A 20565-nucleotide genomic window follows, 5' to 3' on the forward strand; every position below is an offset into this window, starting at 1 on the left:
CACCTCCTTGAAGGGACAACAGGCGGATTTCACCCCAGAGTTGCTGCACCGTGTGAAGAAAGGGTCAGAAATGGACATCAGGGAGCAACTGGAAATTTTAAGAATAGTCAAGAAGAAAGAGCCCATCACTAATGACCACCTTTTTCCATTCCACTCCCCCCTCCTGGACATCCCAATTTTGCACCCGAAAAATAATCCCCATGACGCTAACCCCTCCTACGCAAAGCGCAACAATGTAGTGCTCTACAGACATCTCCTCTCCAACCCTATCCCCTCCCCACCCCTATCTCCTCCCCACCCCTATCCCCTCCCCACCCCTATCTCCTCCCCACCCCTATCCCCTCCCCACCCTTCCCCTCTTCCCCATTTTGGTATATAACCCACTACGATGCTACTTGTACTGCTAGTCCTATGAATATGATACAGTGTATCGAAACTAGTCAGGAAAATGAAGTTCCAAATTGTAGAAACAGCAAAGTTTTTCATTAAAAAATCAAAATCTCCTAAATTAATAAGTTGTCATCTGCCAGGCTATTGCTGTGGAGCTGTCAGAATTTCTTAGGTTCTTTTTTATCTTCTTTGTTGTGCTGTACACTATTCAGTACATTGGATGTTCAGGCATTACCCTCTTGACCATTGTAATTGGTCCCAAGTATCTCTAACTGCTGTCACATGTATGATGTTTTGTACCCATGGACATTTTCCCTTTCCTTCAACTCTATCTTCCAAGATCAGACTGAGGATTTTACACTTTCCATTCTTAGAATGTTGCCAACGTATGAGATTTACGCCTTCTCTCCCAGAGTTCATCTTTGAGTACATGTAAACAAGACGTCAAGAACAACAGAAATGCATCAAAAACATATTCCACATCAAAGATTCGTATTTAAAGACACCACTGTTGAAGACAATTATTTTCTGGCTTCCATGGCCGCAAGGATGTTATAATACAGCCACTACATGAACTCATTATACCGAGAATCTTCCTGTGAAATTTCGTTCCAGCAGCTATGTAGCTTTTGAGTGATAAATTAACAGACATGTGGACACCACTTTTTTTATGCAATAGCTTAGATGACACATTAAAAATCCTGTTTCAAGATTAGGAGTATCCTTCAATTTTTGACGCTGAAAGAGGAGAGTTGTTTATCACTATTACTTTCTCCGCAGAGTATCAAAGAAGAGGAGGCAGCTGATGACAATTTGGGATCTCCAGCTGAGACAACTGACAGCATTAGAGATGAGATACAAGGCACCTCACATCTCACTTGCTCAGTCAAAACAACTGAAATATACATTCCTGTGTCAGACTCCCATCAACCTGGAGCAAATATGTTGGTAAGTTTTACTCTCATTGACAATGAAACCCGAGTTAAATATCCTTAATTTTTAGGTATTTTCTACGTTGCATGACGAAATTGCTTCTGCCCAGCGTAACTGGATGCATTTCTACAGGAAGTCACCCTCAGTCGAGTGACCATCAATTGTATGTCATGAGACAAAAAGCTTAACCACTCTAATCTATTTGCATATAACTCAATCTTAGCTATATAACACCACTAATCCTCTGTGAGAAATGTTAACGGTGGACAATCTCAATTCCCTTTGCAAGCCTATAGCCTTCACACTATCAACTACGTTGATGACCATGGATGTGAAACAGCTCCCAGTTTTGTCAGTCTATGATGCAGAACGTGCCTAGAATATGCTTCTCTCTTGGCACTAAATTTAACAGGGTTCCCACTCAACCGTGAAAACCTTAAAACCGTGAATATCCCGTGAATTCCGTCTACCGTGAAAAAACCTGGAAATAGCCGTGAATTTCGTCATAAAACCTTAATAACCTCTCACACTTGATTGTAGATCTATGATTGACTGATCAAAAGAAAAATTGATATGTCGATCACGTTTCAAGGTCAGTAACTCGCAGACACTGCCCACCCATTTATGTGCACACGTATGCAGTAAACCTCGATCTGCCGTTTTTCAGGGGGATGGATGAAAAAAATGATAAATGCGGGAAATCGATTGATGCGGGAATGTTTGTCCGGGTTGCCTATGTCCCACCAAACGCTGGATTTTTGCGAATTATGATATTCATTAATGGATTCAAACAAGATTTTAGTTGATTACGGGAATATTATTACTTTATCGAAACGCTTGGGTCATATTGTTGATTCGACTTATCTCTCTTTCAAATATCCTAAAGGAACAAGCCGCATCGCTAAAAAATGTTTGCACTCCACTTGGAATTTTCGCTGCTATTATGCATTTCTGTCTGATGTAAAAATTCTTATCCATCAAATGCCATTTCAAGTATACGTATTTACGAGAGAAATGTGCGTGTTATGCCTCAAACAACTGATTTCGCCGTCGCAGTGATTGGTTATGAGATGGATCAAGAAGGCCAATAATAGTTTATTATTTCAAATGTTCCTTTCTAGCAATTAAATTTTTTATATGATTGAGGCAATGTAGCGTTAATTGTCAGCGGCATGCCCACCTGATCCTCGGCTTCATCCCACTTCTTGTTTTCACCAGGGATCTCGCTCTACCCCACCCCTGCCGTCATGTGCCACTGGACATACCGAGGCGTTCTGAAATATTCACGTATTTCTAGCCCGTATTCTTTTCTTCATCATCAATTATTTACAGTTCACCTTTTAAAGTTCTCACTTGTGTGTGGAAAATTATTCGATGGGACCGCGATCTTCAAACGATCAATGCGGGAAAACGATACTTCGGGGAACGATAGATGCGGGAAAAAATTACATTGTCTTTATGGAACTTAATTTGGGACCAGGAGCGGCGAATGATGAATGCGGGAAAACGATCAATGCGGGAACGATAAATTGGGGTTCCACTGTATTCGGACTGCAATTATTGGTCAGTGTGTCATGACGAGACACAGACCTTAAGCCTGTGATTGGAAGACCGGTAGCTAAAATGTTCGTTAATCCTGGAAAAAAATTGACTTCCCCGCCACCCTCCATTTCCCACCCTCAACCTTTAGCCGGCTCAAAATTTTGGCAAATATTGGTGACGTCATTAGAACACTTTCATTGCTAAGTTGGCATTCCCGGTGTCTATCGCGTTTGTTAAATTTTATAGTAGTTAAAAGTGCGACCGGTTATTGTTACGTGATCAATATTTCTTCCTAAAATGGCTCACCAAAAGATCGTGAATTTGGTGAAATGTAGACCGTGAAAACCTGGAAAAAACCGTGAATTATGTAATTTAGTTTGAGTGGGAACCATGTTTAATTAACATGACATTTTTTAGGAACATATCTATAGTCTTGAGTGAAGGATGCATGTAATAGGTACAGTCGGATTCAAAAGCATTGCAACAAATGGAGCGGCGCTACTTTCGCTGCAGTTTGGAAATCGAGTTTCGGCATTTTCTATTGTACCAGTGGGAGGGAGATTTGAACAGCATTCCCACCTCCCGTAATATTTTTATAACAACATCGTTAAAGGGAAATGTATGCGGGATATGTGCAATGTTTAATACCACATAAATTATGCAGCTCCTGCTAGACAATACATATACGTCCAGAACATCAATTTACCTTCTCTCGTAAGTTGGCCGATCCGTCGAAGTATATTGTCTTACAATTAACGCTGAAGCTTTTCGATCAGCGATAGCGAACATAACATACATATAAAATATCCCCTGAAATATCACAGTAAATATTGCCAGTAAGTGTTTAAAATCAGCTTGATTTAGTGACACTAGAAGACCGGTTCATTCCTTGCCTGACAAGGGTCGTAATGAATCCACAAAGAAGTCAACGTGTGAGATGGACTAGTGGTTAGGGTGAAGACTTACCACGGCAGCAATCCCAAGTTGGCAGTTCGAACCTCTGCGGATCAATATGTTTCAGTGACATAGTATAGCAGTGACATTTTTTCCACTTTAACTCGTATTAATTTAATTAAACACTGCTGTCATTTTAAAGTTTTGAATAGAGAAAATTCTCTTTTTGCTTTCTGCGGATATCATGTTTGTTTTTACCGAAATATCAGTGCACCAATAATATGGAAAATATATCAATCAGGTAAACCGCTCCATCAAGTCCTTTTTCGTATTACCCGAATATTCTATCGTTTTCAATAATATGTAGACACTCACGAGACCCGCTTAATTGATGGGGCCGGATCAGAGTAAATTTGGAAGGTTGGCACATGAAGGAACCTGCATCCGTTGCCTTCGCGGCGAGCTGACGAGGACGGACACGGACGTGACTGAGCAACTGAACCTGGAGTCAGACTCCAGGAGCAAGTGCCCAATCGAAATTAAGATTGGCGGATGGAATGTATCGAGGTAATTCGTGTCCCCACAGGCGTTAGGCTGTCTGTGTTTTCTTTCGGTCTCTGTGGCGAGGTTTTTCCTATCTTTGGATTCATATTTGGACAATGTAATGTAATTGTAAGACAATATACTTCGACGGATCGGCCAACTTACGAGAGAAGGTAAATTGATGTTCTGGATGTAGATGTATTGTCTAGCAGGAGCTGCATAATTTATGTGGTATTAAACATTGCACATATCCCGCATACATTTCCCTTTACTGATGTTGTTATAAAAATACTATGGGAGGTGGGAATGCTGTTCAAATGTCCCTCCCACTGGTACAATAGAAAATGCCGGAACTCGATTTCCAAACTGTGGCGAAAGTGGCGCCGCTCCATTTGTTGCAATACTTTTGAATCCGACTGTACAAATATATATGTGGTAAGAATTTAGTCTTCAATGGCATGTCGTGATTTGTTCATTAGAAATAAAACGTCACCAGTGCATACATTGTTTAGTAACCGACTTTAGGGGAATATTTTATGGTGGAATGTTTCAAATTCCATCTATCTGAAAATAGGTACACAGACAATGAGGATATTACTGCCCTCCATTGCAAATATTGAGAAAATACTAATCTCTCTGCTCCTATTGTCATGATGTGGATATTTTTGAAAACCATTTACATATAATGCACTCATCATCATCATCATCGGTCAATAATCCTAAGGTTGGTTTCATGCATATCTCCACTTAATTGTCGTATCAGCCAATCTTTTCCCTATAATGCACTATAAATGACATTATAAATCTAGCTTCTACAGGATGGAATATTTGAATATTTTAGTAAGTTTTATTATCATCTGCAGTGAAACCTGAGTTAAATGACCCTAAGTGGTTGACATTTACTAGGTAGTATTAGGAAAGTAGCTTTGCGTATTGTAAATGCATGTATTTCTACAGAAAGTCACCCTCTCTTTTGTGACTTGGGGACCAGATGCCATGAGGTGAAAAATGAAGGACAGCTCCCTATTACATAAGCGATAAGAGGAAAAGTAGGCCAATTGAAAAATAATGACAATTTTATAATTTGGAACAATAAAATTAATTTGCATTATGATTTTATATATTTTTCTGTGGATCTAATTTCCCTAAGCAATTTATGTATTTGTATAAGCTAGCTATTAACACATTCAATTCGGATGCGATTTTCATGAAAGTCATCAGAATCCGTCCATAACATAAGAAAGGAAAAGAGGGAGTTTTCCAGAACATACCTTTCGTACAAACACTACTATTTACACCCTATTAAAAAAATAAAGCGAAGAAGAGTAGGACATTTTAAAATTATGAAAATTTCATAATTAAGAGTAATAAAAATTAATTAGCACTATGATTTTGTATATTTTTCTGTGGACCTAATTTTTTTAAAAGCAATTTATGCATCTTTAACAACTCTTTATGAATTTTTACTTACGCTACATTTTCTTAATTTCTCTATGCAGTCCACTGGGATTTAATCAGAGAAAGCACCCTTTCAGCATTTCTTTTGTTCCCTGGTATGCTGAAGAAATATTCAAAATGGCTATTAACGGTTTTACTATAATGACTTAATGATAGCGATGAATTGCTTGAACAGATTCGAGAATGTGTGGGTGTAAAATGGCAAAATAGCCCCTGTTCCAATTTTGTTCATGCATTCGTGCAATTCCGCACCATTTTAGAAATAAATGTAGCTTTAACCTGCGCAATTCTGTGCCCAGTGTAATACGGCCTTATCAAAGATATAGGAATTTTTGCAGTCTTGCATCACTTGGATTTTTTCATCATTGTGCCATGCCAGCTGCATTGATGCCCATAGATGTAAAATAGCCCCAAGAAAAATCAGTCTATGATGCAGAATTTGGAAATTCTACTGCATGGAATATGATTCTTCCCTGTCACTAAATTTCCTTTATGTACATTTTTCAGGAACATAACTGTAGTTTTAGGTGAGGAATACCTGTAATCAGTAGTGCAGCAAGGGGGGAGTTTTTGGGGTATGAAATGCCCCCAGAGTTGAGAAAATTTTTTAAGTTTAAACCTTACTTAATTGGATTAATATTACTTACAGACTAGATAAAATGTCCCTCAGAAAGCCGTAAAAACTCATCATTTTGAACCATTTATCTTAAATTTTTTCTTGGGGAGGGCCCCCACACCTCCAGCTTACCCTAGCAAGTATTCCATGCCTCCTGACCCCCCAGTTTTTACTAGTTGAGCCAAAACACATTCCGTGCTGACCGTATTTCAGAGAAAATGCCCTGTGGCTGACTTGTTGGCAAAAATTTGTATATTTCTATTATTAATTTAACGACATGATCTTATGATTTGTGATGCTGGGCATATGTTTTCAACTTTTTTTCTTAAAGTAACCCTTCATTTGTTAAAAAATTTGAAATTAAAATTTTCTAAGTATCCTGTCAAACTTGTGATACCTTCCCGCAACACATCTACATGTTTCCGATATTTCTTAGCTCATTGTCAGTACTGCAGCGAAAACCCATTCAGACCTTATCACTTTCTGGAAAATACTAAGGTCTGTTCACTTTATCTTTGCGGGTGAGCTGGTTTGGCTTAACCGAGTTGGAATGAGAGGAGGGAAAGTTTATCTACACGTGACTTTCCCTCTGCCAATCAGCAGACAGTAGGCGTAGCCTAGCACTTCGGAATCTCAGTCGCTCTCAGACCTCCGTCGTGTCAACTTCGTGAATGTGCTAGCTGTGTTGCCAAATCTCGCGCGTTCTCTTGGTGCTCTTCGATTCTTCCATTTAAATTCAACTTATAACTTACCTCATCCTTGCAAATTCCCTTGCACTCCCCGTTTATAAGAATGTTACGTCTATGTATGCCTTTCACCAGCGGTCTCGCATTTAGGGGACAATATTCTGGCTTCTGAGATGGGATTATCCTCAATCCCCTCTAAATGAGTAGGTAAACACTGTATGCATTGTTTCGCTGCCGGGCCCAAAATATGTGGCCACGTATGAGTCACACCTTTTCAGTGAGACACAGGGGCGGCTATGTACATTTGGCAATGTTAAGGTCGCTCCTGCTCTCTCTCTCTCGGTACTACCCCTTCCCCTTCAGTGAGGCCCCTCCCCCTTCAGCGAGGCCCTCCGAGAGTGTCCAGGATCTCATGAAAGCTGACCCGCAGAGATAAAATGAACATATAATAATAAAAATAATAATGCAACTAATTTTAATTTTTTAATCTGGAAATGATACATTTAAATACGATTTTAAATGTTTTATCGCACCAAAGTAAATATTGCGAGTATTACCAATCTTTCCTGCAAAAGTGTTGTTCCCTATAATGGAAAATGCGACTGAACAATATGATATCTTCTGGAAAAGATTTTATAATGATGTGCATTGGCTTATAAGTGAAAAGGAAAATTTGTATAGAAAAAGAATTATTGTAATGAAGCATATTGTTTTACAAATCAGAAATTTATTAGCTTACGAAGGATAATTTTTCATTTACTAATTAGTATGCTTCAAATAATATCATTTTTAAAAAGAAACATTTAAATTGAAAATATAAAAGGCATGCATTAAAAAAAACTATTTTTTCCTGCTAGGTAAATAATTTTCTGCATAACAAATTCTAGTGATACTTCTGGAAACACTCAAGACACAATCGAGGCACAGCCAGGCAGGTGGGGCTATAATACTGTATAATGTGTCCTGGTGGACATTCTTCTTGAAGCACTGCCTACATCTCTTCTGTTTTCGTCTTTTCTGTCTTTTGTGTTTTTCATATAATCGGGGTAATGTCCTGATAAGCCTTGGTTTTGGATGAGGCAGGCTAGGATGACTATCTCCTCAAAGGGATCGAAGGTACAGATATTGTCATAAGAGATTCTATAATTTGAATTTGAAAGTCGAAGAGAGGAATTTTCCAAAAATTTTCTGTGAATAAAAAATAATGGTTCAGTAACAATAAGTTCAGTAGGTGGGTTCCCAATTTTTAGTACCATTAGATGGGTTTCCTTTCAATGGGAAAGTAAGACATCATTTGAGCCTAATGATCGATGCCACAATTGTAATTGCTGTATTCAATCACCGCCTGGGGCTTCGAGGCTTTCTTGGCGTGCAACCTTATCTTTTTGTGGATTCAATCTTTTTTTGCACTGAATTCAGGAATTCAGCGCTGATCATAAGCACTTCCCTCTTATCATTCCACCTTAGGATACAGATATCATCCTCAGGAAAGGCCTCCACTACCTCACCTTTCTTGATGCCTGGGAGAGCATAACAGGAAGATTACCTTTCTTGCCTCTCCTCAGTGTCCCCATCACGTTAGTTTTTTCATTTGGATAGAATCTAGAACTGGCTACACTGTTATGAAAGTTTTTCATGTAAAAGGATTGGCCGCAGTCAAAATGATCTTCCATCATCTTCTACAAATGCCCTTTTCCAGACACTTCTGAGTTGGAAGATGCTGGGTATTCGAAGGCTTGCAGTGCCAAACCCTTTGCTTCCGTCAACATAGACAACTTTATTGCGTACCTGTAGTGCTTTCCCCTCATATATTCACTATATCCCAGCCTAGCTCTCCATGGAACCTCTTCCAAACTTAGGTCACGTGAGGGGGTCACTACTTTGTCCATTGTTTCCTTGAATGCATCTATAATGGGGCTAATTTTGAATAATCAGTCGGTCAGAGGAGTGTTAGAGTAGGAGAACGTAGATAGGTTCTCGTTGATTTGAAGGGCTTGGAGAATTGACATGAATTGATCACGTGACTTCTCTCCCCCGGAGCAATGAAAGTCATATAAAGGATGAGCTTTTCAATAATGAGACATACAGGAAATTTTGATAATTCTTGTATGAAAAATGAGGGAAAAAATTGGGGAATTTCTTCTATGGTTAAATATTTCCATCAAGTAATTTTCCTTCAGGACACACATTGCCCATTTTATATCCTCGGGTGTATATATCCTCGGACCGGATCAGTTTCTGTGAGTTTGGCATCATGAGACTGGGTTTGTGGAAGTTGTTCTCTTAGGCATTTTTTTGTTGGGGAGGATGCCAAAGAAAATGCTTGCAAGGATTTAGAATATTATGGAAAAAATCTAGTAATGAGTCTCTGATACAAATGTTAGTGAACGTAAGGATGGGGAAGGCTAGCTATTGTGCATTAAATGTAAATCGTAAAAAATTAATTGCAATGTGGAACCAGGACTTCACTGAAGTTATTGTAAAATTTATGCAAATATGGTTATTATTTCAAGCGTTGCAGCAAATAAACAGGGATAAAAACAAATTTTGCTGTGATTTCATCATAGCACACAAAATTCTCCCCAAAACTTTAAAGTTATAAGAAAGGAAGAATTTATTATTTATCATAAATATTGAATTACACATACCTAGAGTATGCCCGACATTAGGCAACCAGCCAAGCAATTTACCACCTAAGCGTTAATTGACAATAAAAATGAAAATAACTACAAGGGAAAAATATTTCCATTCCTTTTCGTAAAACCAATAAAATAAACTCATGTTAATCATTGCATGAAATGTCGTAAAGAAAGATAAAATTCCTTGTAATAAAGTATCTTACCTATCCTCGTCAGCTGTAAAAGGATCTTTTTTTATTTCGTTTTGAATATTTGTAAGTTTTTTTAAGGTATGAGAACAACTGTGAGTAATTATTGCTTTTTTCTGTATTATAAAATTAAAGTAATAATGAAATAGATTGTAAAAACCCACCTCCAAAGACGTACTTGCAGAGAAAAACCGGGTAAAATAGAAAAACAAAGAAAAAATAGAAAAAAAACTTTTTTTGGAGTTTTCCGTGTGGAAAACAGGCAAAGAGTGGTAACTGACCCTCTCCCATACCATAACACCGGTGGCTGGCGCTCAGGGCGGAATACAATGCAGGAGGGAATCAACGCTTATGGCTGATGGGGTAACCCTTACGTCATCCTCAGCCACTCGGTACCCACTGCCATGACGTAGACATTACATCATGAGCACGGAATGTGTAGCCTTGATTCCTAGCTGTGCCCCTGCCTGTAATAGTTACAAATTTTTGATGAAAATAATTTTTTTTCCATGGCATGTCTTGATTTGCTCATAAGAAGGAAAAAATTAATTGAGTAATTGTTTATAAATTGTTTGATAACTAAGACAATGTCATGATAGACTTCTTGAAATTCAAAATAAGTACACAGATAATGAGGATTCTACTGCACTCCATTGCAAATATTGAGAAAATAATGATCCCTGCACCTATCGTTGTGCTGTGGACATTTTTTAATAAAACATATTATGCACTATGAATGACAATATCAATTAAACTTCTACAGGTTGGAATAGTGTCTCCTTTATGTTGTCCCTTTGACTATTATGCTGTTTTCACTCTCCATTGGTAGCATCCAAGCTGCATTCTCATTACTTGAGTAGGAATTAAAGTTCAAGGCAGATGACGTCACTGCCTTGATTCCAACGTACATCTTGTTTCTTCAATGATAACATGGTAATTTGTTATTTGACTTGCATGTGATCAGACATTATTACTGAGCATAATTTACGTGCCACAAATCATTCAAGGGTAGCATTCTCCTTGACTATTTATAGGTAAAGAAAGTTAAAAATATTTTAACGCATTCAATGCGGGCCCGATTTTCATGAATGTCGTCAGATTTGGCCGATAAAATGAGAAAGAAAAATAGAGAGTAGTTTTTGCACCATATCTGTAACTTCCGTTGAAATAGTGCACTATTTACAAACGGTGCACACGATTCAAAATAGGGAAGCTTCCTGAAGGCCATGCACACAATTGGAAGACTCGGAAATGGATATTAGTCACTTACAGAGGCAGAGAAAGGTCCGAAAGGCAGAGCTTGTCAATAGGATAGTTTCCTTTTATTTTTTTATTGCCTAAATCGAAAGTTTAGTACTCCTGGAGTACGCATTTCACACTCCTAGATTTTTGGAATGACGATGACTATTTTTTGCGATTAAACGGAAAGTGAAAATTTTCAAGCGCGCGAAAATTCGAAAGCTAAGTAGGAATGCTGGGAAAACTCCAAGTGACGTATTTCTGGTTCCAGCTGTCGCCTTGTTAGGTGACCTTGGGGCGAGTCTTCGAGCGCTGATAGGACCCAGGCTGCTAGCAGTAAGAATTAATAAAATGTCCTTGAGAAAGCGGTAAAAACTCATTTTCAATCATTTATCTTCAAATTCCGCAATTAATTAATCTTGCACGTACCCCTTATCCTGGTGGGTATTCCATACCCCCACACATCCTGGTATTAGTTGCACCTAAACCCCCCCTGCCCAAATAGGGTGGTTTCCTTTTATTTTTTTATTGCCTAAATCGAAAGATTATTACTCCTGGAGTTCGAATTTCACACTTTTAGATTTTAAATTATGATATCTATTTTTCGCGATTAAATTAAAAGTAAAAATTTTCAAGCACATGAAAATGCAACGGCTTAGTATGAATGCCAGGAAAAGCCCGTGTGACGTCATTCTGGTTCCCGCCGCTTCAAAATGAGGTGGCCTTGGGGCGAGGGCATGTGCACCGCTAGGTGCAGGCTGCTGATGCAGGCTGTTAGCAGGTAGCAGAGTATCCTGCTAGCAGGTAGCACTTGGATTAATTATGGATTATTAATACCTTATCAAACGAAGGAAACTTTCTGACCTTTGGCAGTTTTAATAGGCGATTATTAAGACATGTTTCCCTGAGCTCTGTGCCTCATGCATGCATTGGTAACCTCAGACGATGTAAAACTCCGATCTACTCGTATAGAAACTAGGTCCCTGTGACCTCACGTGGAGTGGAATCGCATGGGTGCCAATATGGCCTTTTTCAAATGAGGTTAAAATATATCCATTTTTCTAAACTTGGATTTCTAAAAGCAAATAATTTGTATATTGTGAGTACACTAATGGTGGGTAAGGAATACAATTAGTGCCATTTGTTTTCACTGATGAAGGAAACTACCCTATTGACGTGCTCCGTATCTTGGCTTGGATGGGGCCACGTCAATGCATGCTGACTGTGTTAAAGTAATTACAACCCCCCCCCCCTTCCTCCAGAGGTCAGAGAAATTTTTATGTTTAACCCATTTTACTTAATTGGATTGATATTACTGATACAATAGTGTAAGGATTAATAAAATATCCCCCAGAAAGCAGTAAAACTCACCATTTTGAACCATTTATCTTAAAATTCCGCAATTCATTAATCTTGCACCTACCCCTTATCCTGGTGGGTATTCTATACCCCCACACAACCCGGTATTAGTTGCACCTTAACCCCCCCCCTTAGCCTTAATTCCTAGCTGCACCTCTGTACAGCAAAACATGTTGAAAATTTTCCTAACATTATTTTGTTCTATAGATTGAACTCATTGAAATTTTTTCTATTTTTTCCGGACTATTTTGTGTCTGTTATCATCGCTGAAAATAGACCGTTCGATCGATGCACCCCATGTAGGTAGTCACGACAGAACTCGGAGTGAAATTGATAGTAGTTGGTCTTATATGTAAACCAAAATCCTCTATTTTAGTCATGTATATTTTAATTACAAAATATAATTTATTTTATTTTATGGTGGATTTCTAGAATACTTAATGCTCTAATGGGTTAAATCATAAAAAAAGCATATAGTTAAATCATAAAAAGCTATTTCAAGTAGTTAGCACCCTTAATAATACCGTATTTGCCCGTGAAACTTGGATCAATTTGTCCGTCAGCGGCGTGAGTGGCGACTTCTGTAAACACATTTAAATGCACAGTAGGTGACAAAACATTAAGAGGCCGACTTGAGGATCCTGACAGGGAAAATTAACCCTTTCCTGCCGGGGTCTACAATTGGAAAACGTTCCCGTGCTACAAGTAGCATAAGAATATTTTAAACCTCTCCGTACGGAGCTCTTTTTTTGGGGTGAGTTGCCTGGGTATTTTCATCCCTCAGATTTGGGGCCTAGCTCAACGGGGCGCCGGTCCCTTACCCAGGCCACTGGACTTCACCCTCTTACCCTATCACAGCACGAATCCACAGTCAACTTATTGCGTTACCAGTGATTTTTTCAACCAAACATTGTAGTTGATTTGAAATTATCTACTCTTCTAAAAGAATTACTTACGTTTTCTTAAGCATTATGAATTTTAAATAGGTTTCTAGCGTTAATAACAACAAAGTTAGTAAATATAAGGTAATTAGACTATAAGTCCGGAAGTTCGTTATTTTTAACACTAAAATTCCGTTTAAAAATTGATTGGTCACAGAACAAAACGAAGAATTCATTTCAAAGTATAAAAACATAGAATTATGCAATAAAATATATCAGTGAAAAAACTATTGAAAACATAACTACTATGCAATGTATTCCTGCATTGAGGATGGTCATAAATGAGTGGGAGGTTTGGGCTTTATTGCCTAGGAGTGGCCCTAAAGACTCGCTAAGCTGGGTCTCAGGCCGGGCCTGAATGCATCCAACAATTGCTATCTCAGTGGTCACTTCCCTTCCCTCGTGTCGGCTAGAGCCGACGTCCGGTCGTCTGTGTTGAAAAATCCGCAACTGCTATACCCAACGTCAGGTGTTCTGCGCATGAAAAAGGCCGTCGGATCCACCCGATGTCCGGCCCGGAAGGGTTAAAGATTCCGGAGAAAATTCCTTCCGTCACGTCATTTGCCTTAATTCCTAGTCGCACACCTGTTGTCAGCCATTTCATAATAATTTGTGTATTGCGAGTACACTAATGGTGGGTAAGGAATCGCAATCAATGCATTTCGTTTCCTTTGATGAAGGAAACTACCCTATTGACGTGCTCCGTATCTAGGCTTGGACAGGGCCACGTCAATTCATTCAACTAACAGAATAGTGTAAGGAATTATAAAATATCCCTCAGAAAGCCATAAAACACACCATTTTGAACCGTTTATCTTAAAATTCCTCAATTTATTAATCTTGCATCTACCGCTTATCCTGGTGGGTGTTCCATACCCCACAAGCCCCGGTATTAGTTGCACCTAAACCCCTCCCCCCTGCCTTAATTCCTAGCTGTGCCCCTGATGTCAGCCTTTACATTAGCTGCTGTGTTTTTAGGGTGTAAGGCATGTAAGCCTTAGGAACTGTTTAGTTTAATAAATGGCCATATGTTTGCTTGATTATGCACATGTAGGGCAAGATCAGTTTACGCTGGGGCTGATGATGTTCCAAGGTTCAGGTGGCCCTGCAATGTGGATGAAACAAATGGCCCTTATTATAAATAAATATGAACAAATGATGATAATAGCTCATCTTTATTGATTGATGGAATTCAGGACTTTGAAGTCCTCTCCTACAATCAAGCTGAGGATACGCAAATATTCCGAGGCTTTGATGGGGGAAGGCCACCCAGTTGGGAATCGAACCTGCAACCTCTGGGTTGGAAGGTGTAGAATTTACCCAATTAAACTGTGGCTTGCACATTGAGAAGCGTTCCACACCAAGGTGTGCAGAGTAAACTGGTCATGTAAGCCATTTCATTTTAGCTTGCCGCTAAAATCTTGTGCAAACATGATTTCAGCCAGCTTGAATGGTCTCGGGAGGTTTTATTGTTATTTTTTTATAAACATTTACATTATTAATTGTTTTGCCTTCATTGATTGACACTCAGCATTATCTTCTAGTGTACTGTGAAAGCGGAGAACGAAGATCACCTCAGTGAAGGTATTTGTCCCGTGACGTACACACCAGATCCAGCTGGAATTCCAATCAATGCCATAGACCCATTGGCAACGGATGATTTGGTGAGTGTACTTTTGCTTTGTTTAGCACAATTTTGCTATGACACATATTCAGGAATATCCGCCATGAAATATTCCAATATCCTTTACCATAATAACTATACTTTTCCCTTACTTTATCAAATGTGAATAAGTTAACTTGAGGTGTGTTTTAAGCCTTCATTGGCCATTCATGGTTACTCATCCTCTTTGTTAATTAAAAGCTTCTCTGCTATGTGTCTGTGCAAGTTTTTGTCTAGCCCCTACATTTCCTGACCTATTCTGGCTGCTTTTTCAAGGAAGATTGAAGGAATTAAAATTCCCAAAGTTTTGCCACATTGGCCCAAAGGTTTTTTTCAACTTACATAGAGATGTGTTGTTCTTGAAGAAATGATTCAAAATGAATGGTTCATTCCTCTGAATAGAATGGGGGCATACAGCTGCTCTGATCACTCACCTTTGCTCACTGAGCAATTGAGGGCTCTGATATTATGGCATTTCCCATTTATGTGAGCATGGAAACACCATGCTCACTTCCAATCGTCACAAAACAGAAGGAAGGATCATCATCATAAGTCCTAATATTTGTTTTTGTTTGATTGGCAACTGATAAATTGGTGAGTGTTCTATTACTTTATTTAGCGCAGTTTTTCTGTGACGCAAATTCAGTCCTCCATTGAATATTCCAATATTAATTGCCAGAAAAACAAAACCTTTGCCCAAAATTTATCAAATCTGAATAAGTAAAATTTAGATGTGTTATAATTCTTCATTAGAACTTTCACGGGTACTCGTCGTTCTAGTTAACCCTTTCAAGATGGTGGAGTTCTCTCCCTAGCGTGACTGCTGGATTGAGCCTCAAAGAGACTCTTCCATACCCTCCATGCAGAGCATTCTTGCAGGTCATTCGTTAATAAGGGGTCTTGCGGACCTTTTTCCACCCTTCCTAGCAGGGACTACACATTTTCTCGGACTCCGAGGGTAATTGGCCTCCCTCCTTTAGGCATTAATAACCTTACCAGCGGCATTGGTACGCAGTCAGTGATGATTTGTTTGTATAAATTAGCTTTATAGATAATTGTTGCTTGCAAGTGAATTGCAGACTTTGAATTGAATTCCTCATTTTATTAGGAGAATCGTCAAATTTTGAACGAAGCACGACCGTCAATATTAAGGCATTTAATGCAGAAACAATTTCCATGTTAATGTTTATGCTGAAATTGAGATATAAGTTAATATTTGTGGTAGAATTTTGTGTAAAAATTATATATGCTGCTCCAAATGAAAAGAATGCAATTCTTAGGTTACATTTTTTGAGAGAGGAACAAATATTTATCTCAAAAACTGACTGAATGAACAATAGGGTAGTTTCCCTTATCAAAGAAAATGAAAGGCATGATTCGTAACCCACCATTAGTGTATTCATAACATAAAAATTATTCGGTTTTAGAAATACTGGTTTAGACAAATGGCAAGGGTCAATTTTATCCTCATTTGAAAAAGGCCAGATTGGCACCCATGCGATGCCACTCCACGTGACGTCACAGGGACCTAGTTTCTGTACGAGTAGATAGAAATTTTACATCCTCTGAGGTTACCAATGCATGCATGAGGCACAGAGCTCAGGGAAATATGTCTTAAAAATCACCTATTAAAACTGGCTATGGTCGGTAAGTTTTCCTCGTTTAATAAGGTATTAATAATCCTTATTTAAGCCAAGGGCTACCAGCTAGCAGGGTACTCTGCTACCTAATAGCATCCTGCATCGTATCAGGGCTCAGAGCCTCGCCACAAGGTCACCTCCTTGCGGCAGCGGGAACCAGAACGACGTCACACGGAGTTTTCCCGGCATTCATACTTACCTGTCGTGTTTTCGCACGCTTGAAAATTTTCACTCTTCATTTAATCGCGAAAAATAGATATCGTCATTTAAAAATCTAAAAGCGTGAAATACGTACTCCAGGAGTAATAATCTTTCGATTTAGGCAATAAAAAAATAATAGGAAACCACCCTATTGAATGATTGAGGTCCCATACCGCAAAGAGGGGTAATATAAGATGAGGGGTGTGGGTATGTAATTGCCCTGGTTTTCGAGAATACGGCCTTGTGTGGTCAGGAAACTAGGACTTCACGAACTTCCAACCGTCACAAAAGGGAGAGAGTAAGGAATCGTATATTTTTGGCATTCGTTTGCCTGCTTTGGAAAATATCTCCAAAAAAAATTTGCATCTTTTGTCTCCCATGTCAAGAAACATCCTGATGCATATTTTCGTAGTTAGTAGAGAGATTGTTAAAGGAAGGCTTCAGGGCTATGTTGCCGTGCAAATTTTCTAGTTGCCCCCCTACATTTCCAAACCGATTCTGATCGCTTTTTCAACGGAGATCAAGGGAATGAAATTCCCATAAATTTTTATTTCTAACCAAAATAGAGGTGTCTGTAGGGCTCACACTCAATGGTGAAAACCTTTAAAACAGTGAATAAGCCGTGCATTTTGTCACAAAACCTTAAAATTTCTCAAACTTCATTGTAGTGACGATTGATCGATCAAAATAAAAAATCGAAATGTCCATCATATTTCAGTGTCAGTCACAAGCAGACACTCTCCACGAATTTATCTGCACACGTATATTCAGAGCGCAATTATTTTATCCATGTATAACGATGACACATAGACGTTAAGCCTGTACCAAAGCCGGAAGACTGGTAATTAAAATGTTAATGAACGCTCGCAAAAATTCAGACTCTTTATTAATTTCCCTGGCACCTTGGTCCCCCTACTTTCCCACTCACAACCTTTAGCGGGAGCTGAATTTTGCTATCGATAGGTGATGTCGTGAGAGATAGACACTTTCATTTCATTTTTCTGCATTATAAAATGAAATTAGTACTGAAATAGATTGTTAAAACTCACCCCCAAAGACGTACTTGCAGAGCAAAACCGGGTAAAATAGAAAAACACACAAAAAATTGGAAAAAAATTTTTTCCGGAGTTTTCTGTGTGGCAAACAGGCGAAGAGTGGTGACTGACCCTCTCCCATACCATAACACCGGCGGCTGGTGCTCAGGGCAGAATAGAACGCAAATGGGAATCATTACGTAATCCTTACATCTTCAGCCACTCTGTAGCGACTGCCGTGATGTAGACGTTACGTTATGACTACGGAACATGTTAACCCCCCCTAGCATTAATTTCTAACTGTGCCCCTGCGTGTAATAGGTACACATTTTTGATGAAAATAATTTTTTTTCCATGGCATGGCAAAATGTTATTCATTAATCAATTAATTAATGACTCTTCATTAATTTCCCTGGCACCTTTGTCCCTCTATTTTGCCGCTCACAACCTTTAGCCGGAGCTGAATTTTGCTATCAATAGGTGATGTCGTGAGAGATAGACACTTTCATTGCTGTGTTTGCATTTTTGGTATGGTATTTATAGGAGGCGACCGACAGCTGAGGTCATTTGTGCCATCAGGGAAGGTTAGGTGAGGAAGGGTGGAGAGAAACCCGGTGTCGGCATTAGCCTGCTCTTAACGAAAGGCACCAAGGGGACCACGGCTTAACGTCCCATCCGACAGACAGAGTGTTGCGCTTGAAATGCTCTCCTCACAACACTCTAGCAAGGATCTGAAAATTCTCTGCTACTGCCGGGATTTGAACCCGGGCCCACCGGGTAGGAAGCCAACACTCTAGCCACCACACCAACCCGATCCCCCATTTGCATTTTTGGCGTCTGTTGCATTTTGTTAATTTTTAGTTGACGTGCGATTGTTTAGAACCATGATTGACGGATCAAAAGAAAAATTGATTTGTTGATCATATTTCAATGTCAGTCATGCATTTATCTGTACATGTATATTGGAAGCGCAAGTATTGGTCTGTGTGCCATGATGACACATTGACTATAAGCTTGCATCAAATCCGGAAGACTGGAGACCGAAGTGTTCATTAACCCTCGTGAAATTTCAGACGCTTCTCAACTACCCTTCTACCATGCTCCTTCCATTTTCCCACTCACGACCTAAAGCTAGCTCTGAATTTTTCCAACAATAAGTGATGTCATGAGGGATAGCACTTTTATTGCTTCGTTGGCATTCACTGCATCTGTCAGGCCTCCCACTCCACCGTGATAACCTTAAAACCATGAATAAGCCGTGAATTTCGTCTACCGTGAGAAAAACTGGAAATAGTCGTGAAATTCGTCGTAAAACCGTAAAAACCTCTCAAAATTGATTGTAGACCTACAATTGACGGATCAAAATAAAAATCGATGTGTCGATCATATTCAAGGTCAGTCACTCGCAGACACTGTCCACGCATTTATCTGCCCACGTATATTCGAAGTGCAAATATTGGTCCGTGTGCCATGACGACGCACAGACCTTTGGCTGTGATTGGAAGACCTCCAATTAACCGGTCAGCGCCCAAAGTTTTTTTTTAATTCACACACATTTCATTTCTAAAAAAAAGTACGATGAATATGAGCTCAACACATTGAACACAATTCAAGCTGACTGAATAATAGAGGAAACCTTCTACTAAGTATGTGCACCAAAATGTACACTAAAATTCACATTTTAAATGCATTGCAGGAGTATTGGCTCGGCGCTACACTGGGTGCCATATGGCACCCGTGGGCGTCGACGGGTAACCAAAGTGACCACTAACCCTGGCGAGAAATCAGACACCTCTTCACTGCCCTGTCACCCTCCATTTTCCCACTCACAACCTTTAGCCAGCCCTAAATTTTGCTAACGATAGGCGACGTCATAGGAGCACTTTCATTGCTGCATTTTGCATTCCCAGCATTCATCGCGCTTGCTATATTTTTAGTTAACGTACGGCCAGTGATTTTTATGTGATCAATATTTCTTCCTAACATGGCTTATCAACAGACCGTGAATTTGACGATATTTAGACCGTGAAAACCTGGAAAAAAACTGTGAATTTTATAATTTAGGGAGTAAGAATCCTGGTCTGTTGCGTTTGTTAAATTTTCAGATACTGTGAGGCCCGTGATTTTTACATGATCAGTATTTCTGCCTAAAATGGCTCATCAACAGACCTTGAATTTGGCAACATTAAGACTGTGAATGCATAAAAAAACCTGAATATTATAATTTATTCGGAGGGGGAACCGTGTGTGCCGTTCTTGAAGAAAATATTTCAAAATGAATGATTCATTGTGCTAAACAGAGTGGGGACATACAGCCGCTGTGATCCGCTCACCTTTGTTCACCATGGAAGTGGACATAAGTCATGGCACTCCCCACTTTTGTGAGCATTAAAACACCATGCTCACTTTCGATCTACACAAAACAGAAGGAAGGATCATCATCATAAGTCCTAGGATTTGTTTTAGGCAGCTCTCCTATCCACTAGACATTTTTTAGCCAACATATTTCTTCTCTTTTTCATCCTTAATGTCCTGATGTACGAAACTCATTCAAGGCTGATCCTTGCCCTTCTTCCCTTCCACCTGTCCTTCTACGATT

General features: G+C 39.2%; 1 protein-coding gene across 2 annotated transcripts in view; it reads left to right on the plus strand.

Annotated features, from left to right (window-relative positions):
- Positions 1–20565, plus strand: part of LOC124172183 (zinc finger protein 250-like) — a 49852-nt gene that overhangs the window by 4909 nt on the left and 24378 nt on the right. For both annotated transcript variants that reach the window (XM_046551600.1, XM_046551601.1), the window contains 2 exons: positions 1171–1338; positions 14973–15092. In XM_046551600.1, coding sequence (XP_046407556.1) covers positions 1171–1338; positions 14973–15092 — 288 coding nt within the window. The remainder of the gene's footprint in view (positions 1–1170; positions 1339–14972; positions 15093–20565) is intronic.

The sequence above is a fragment of the Ischnura elegans genome (genome assembly GCF_921293095.1).
Source record: "Ischnura elegans chromosome 13 unlocalized genomic scaffold, ioIscEleg1.1 SUPER_13_unloc_1, whole genome shotgun sequence".
NCBI classification, from domain to species: Eukaryota; Metazoa; Arthropoda; class Insecta; order Odonata; family Coenagrionidae; genus Ischnura; species Ischnura elegans.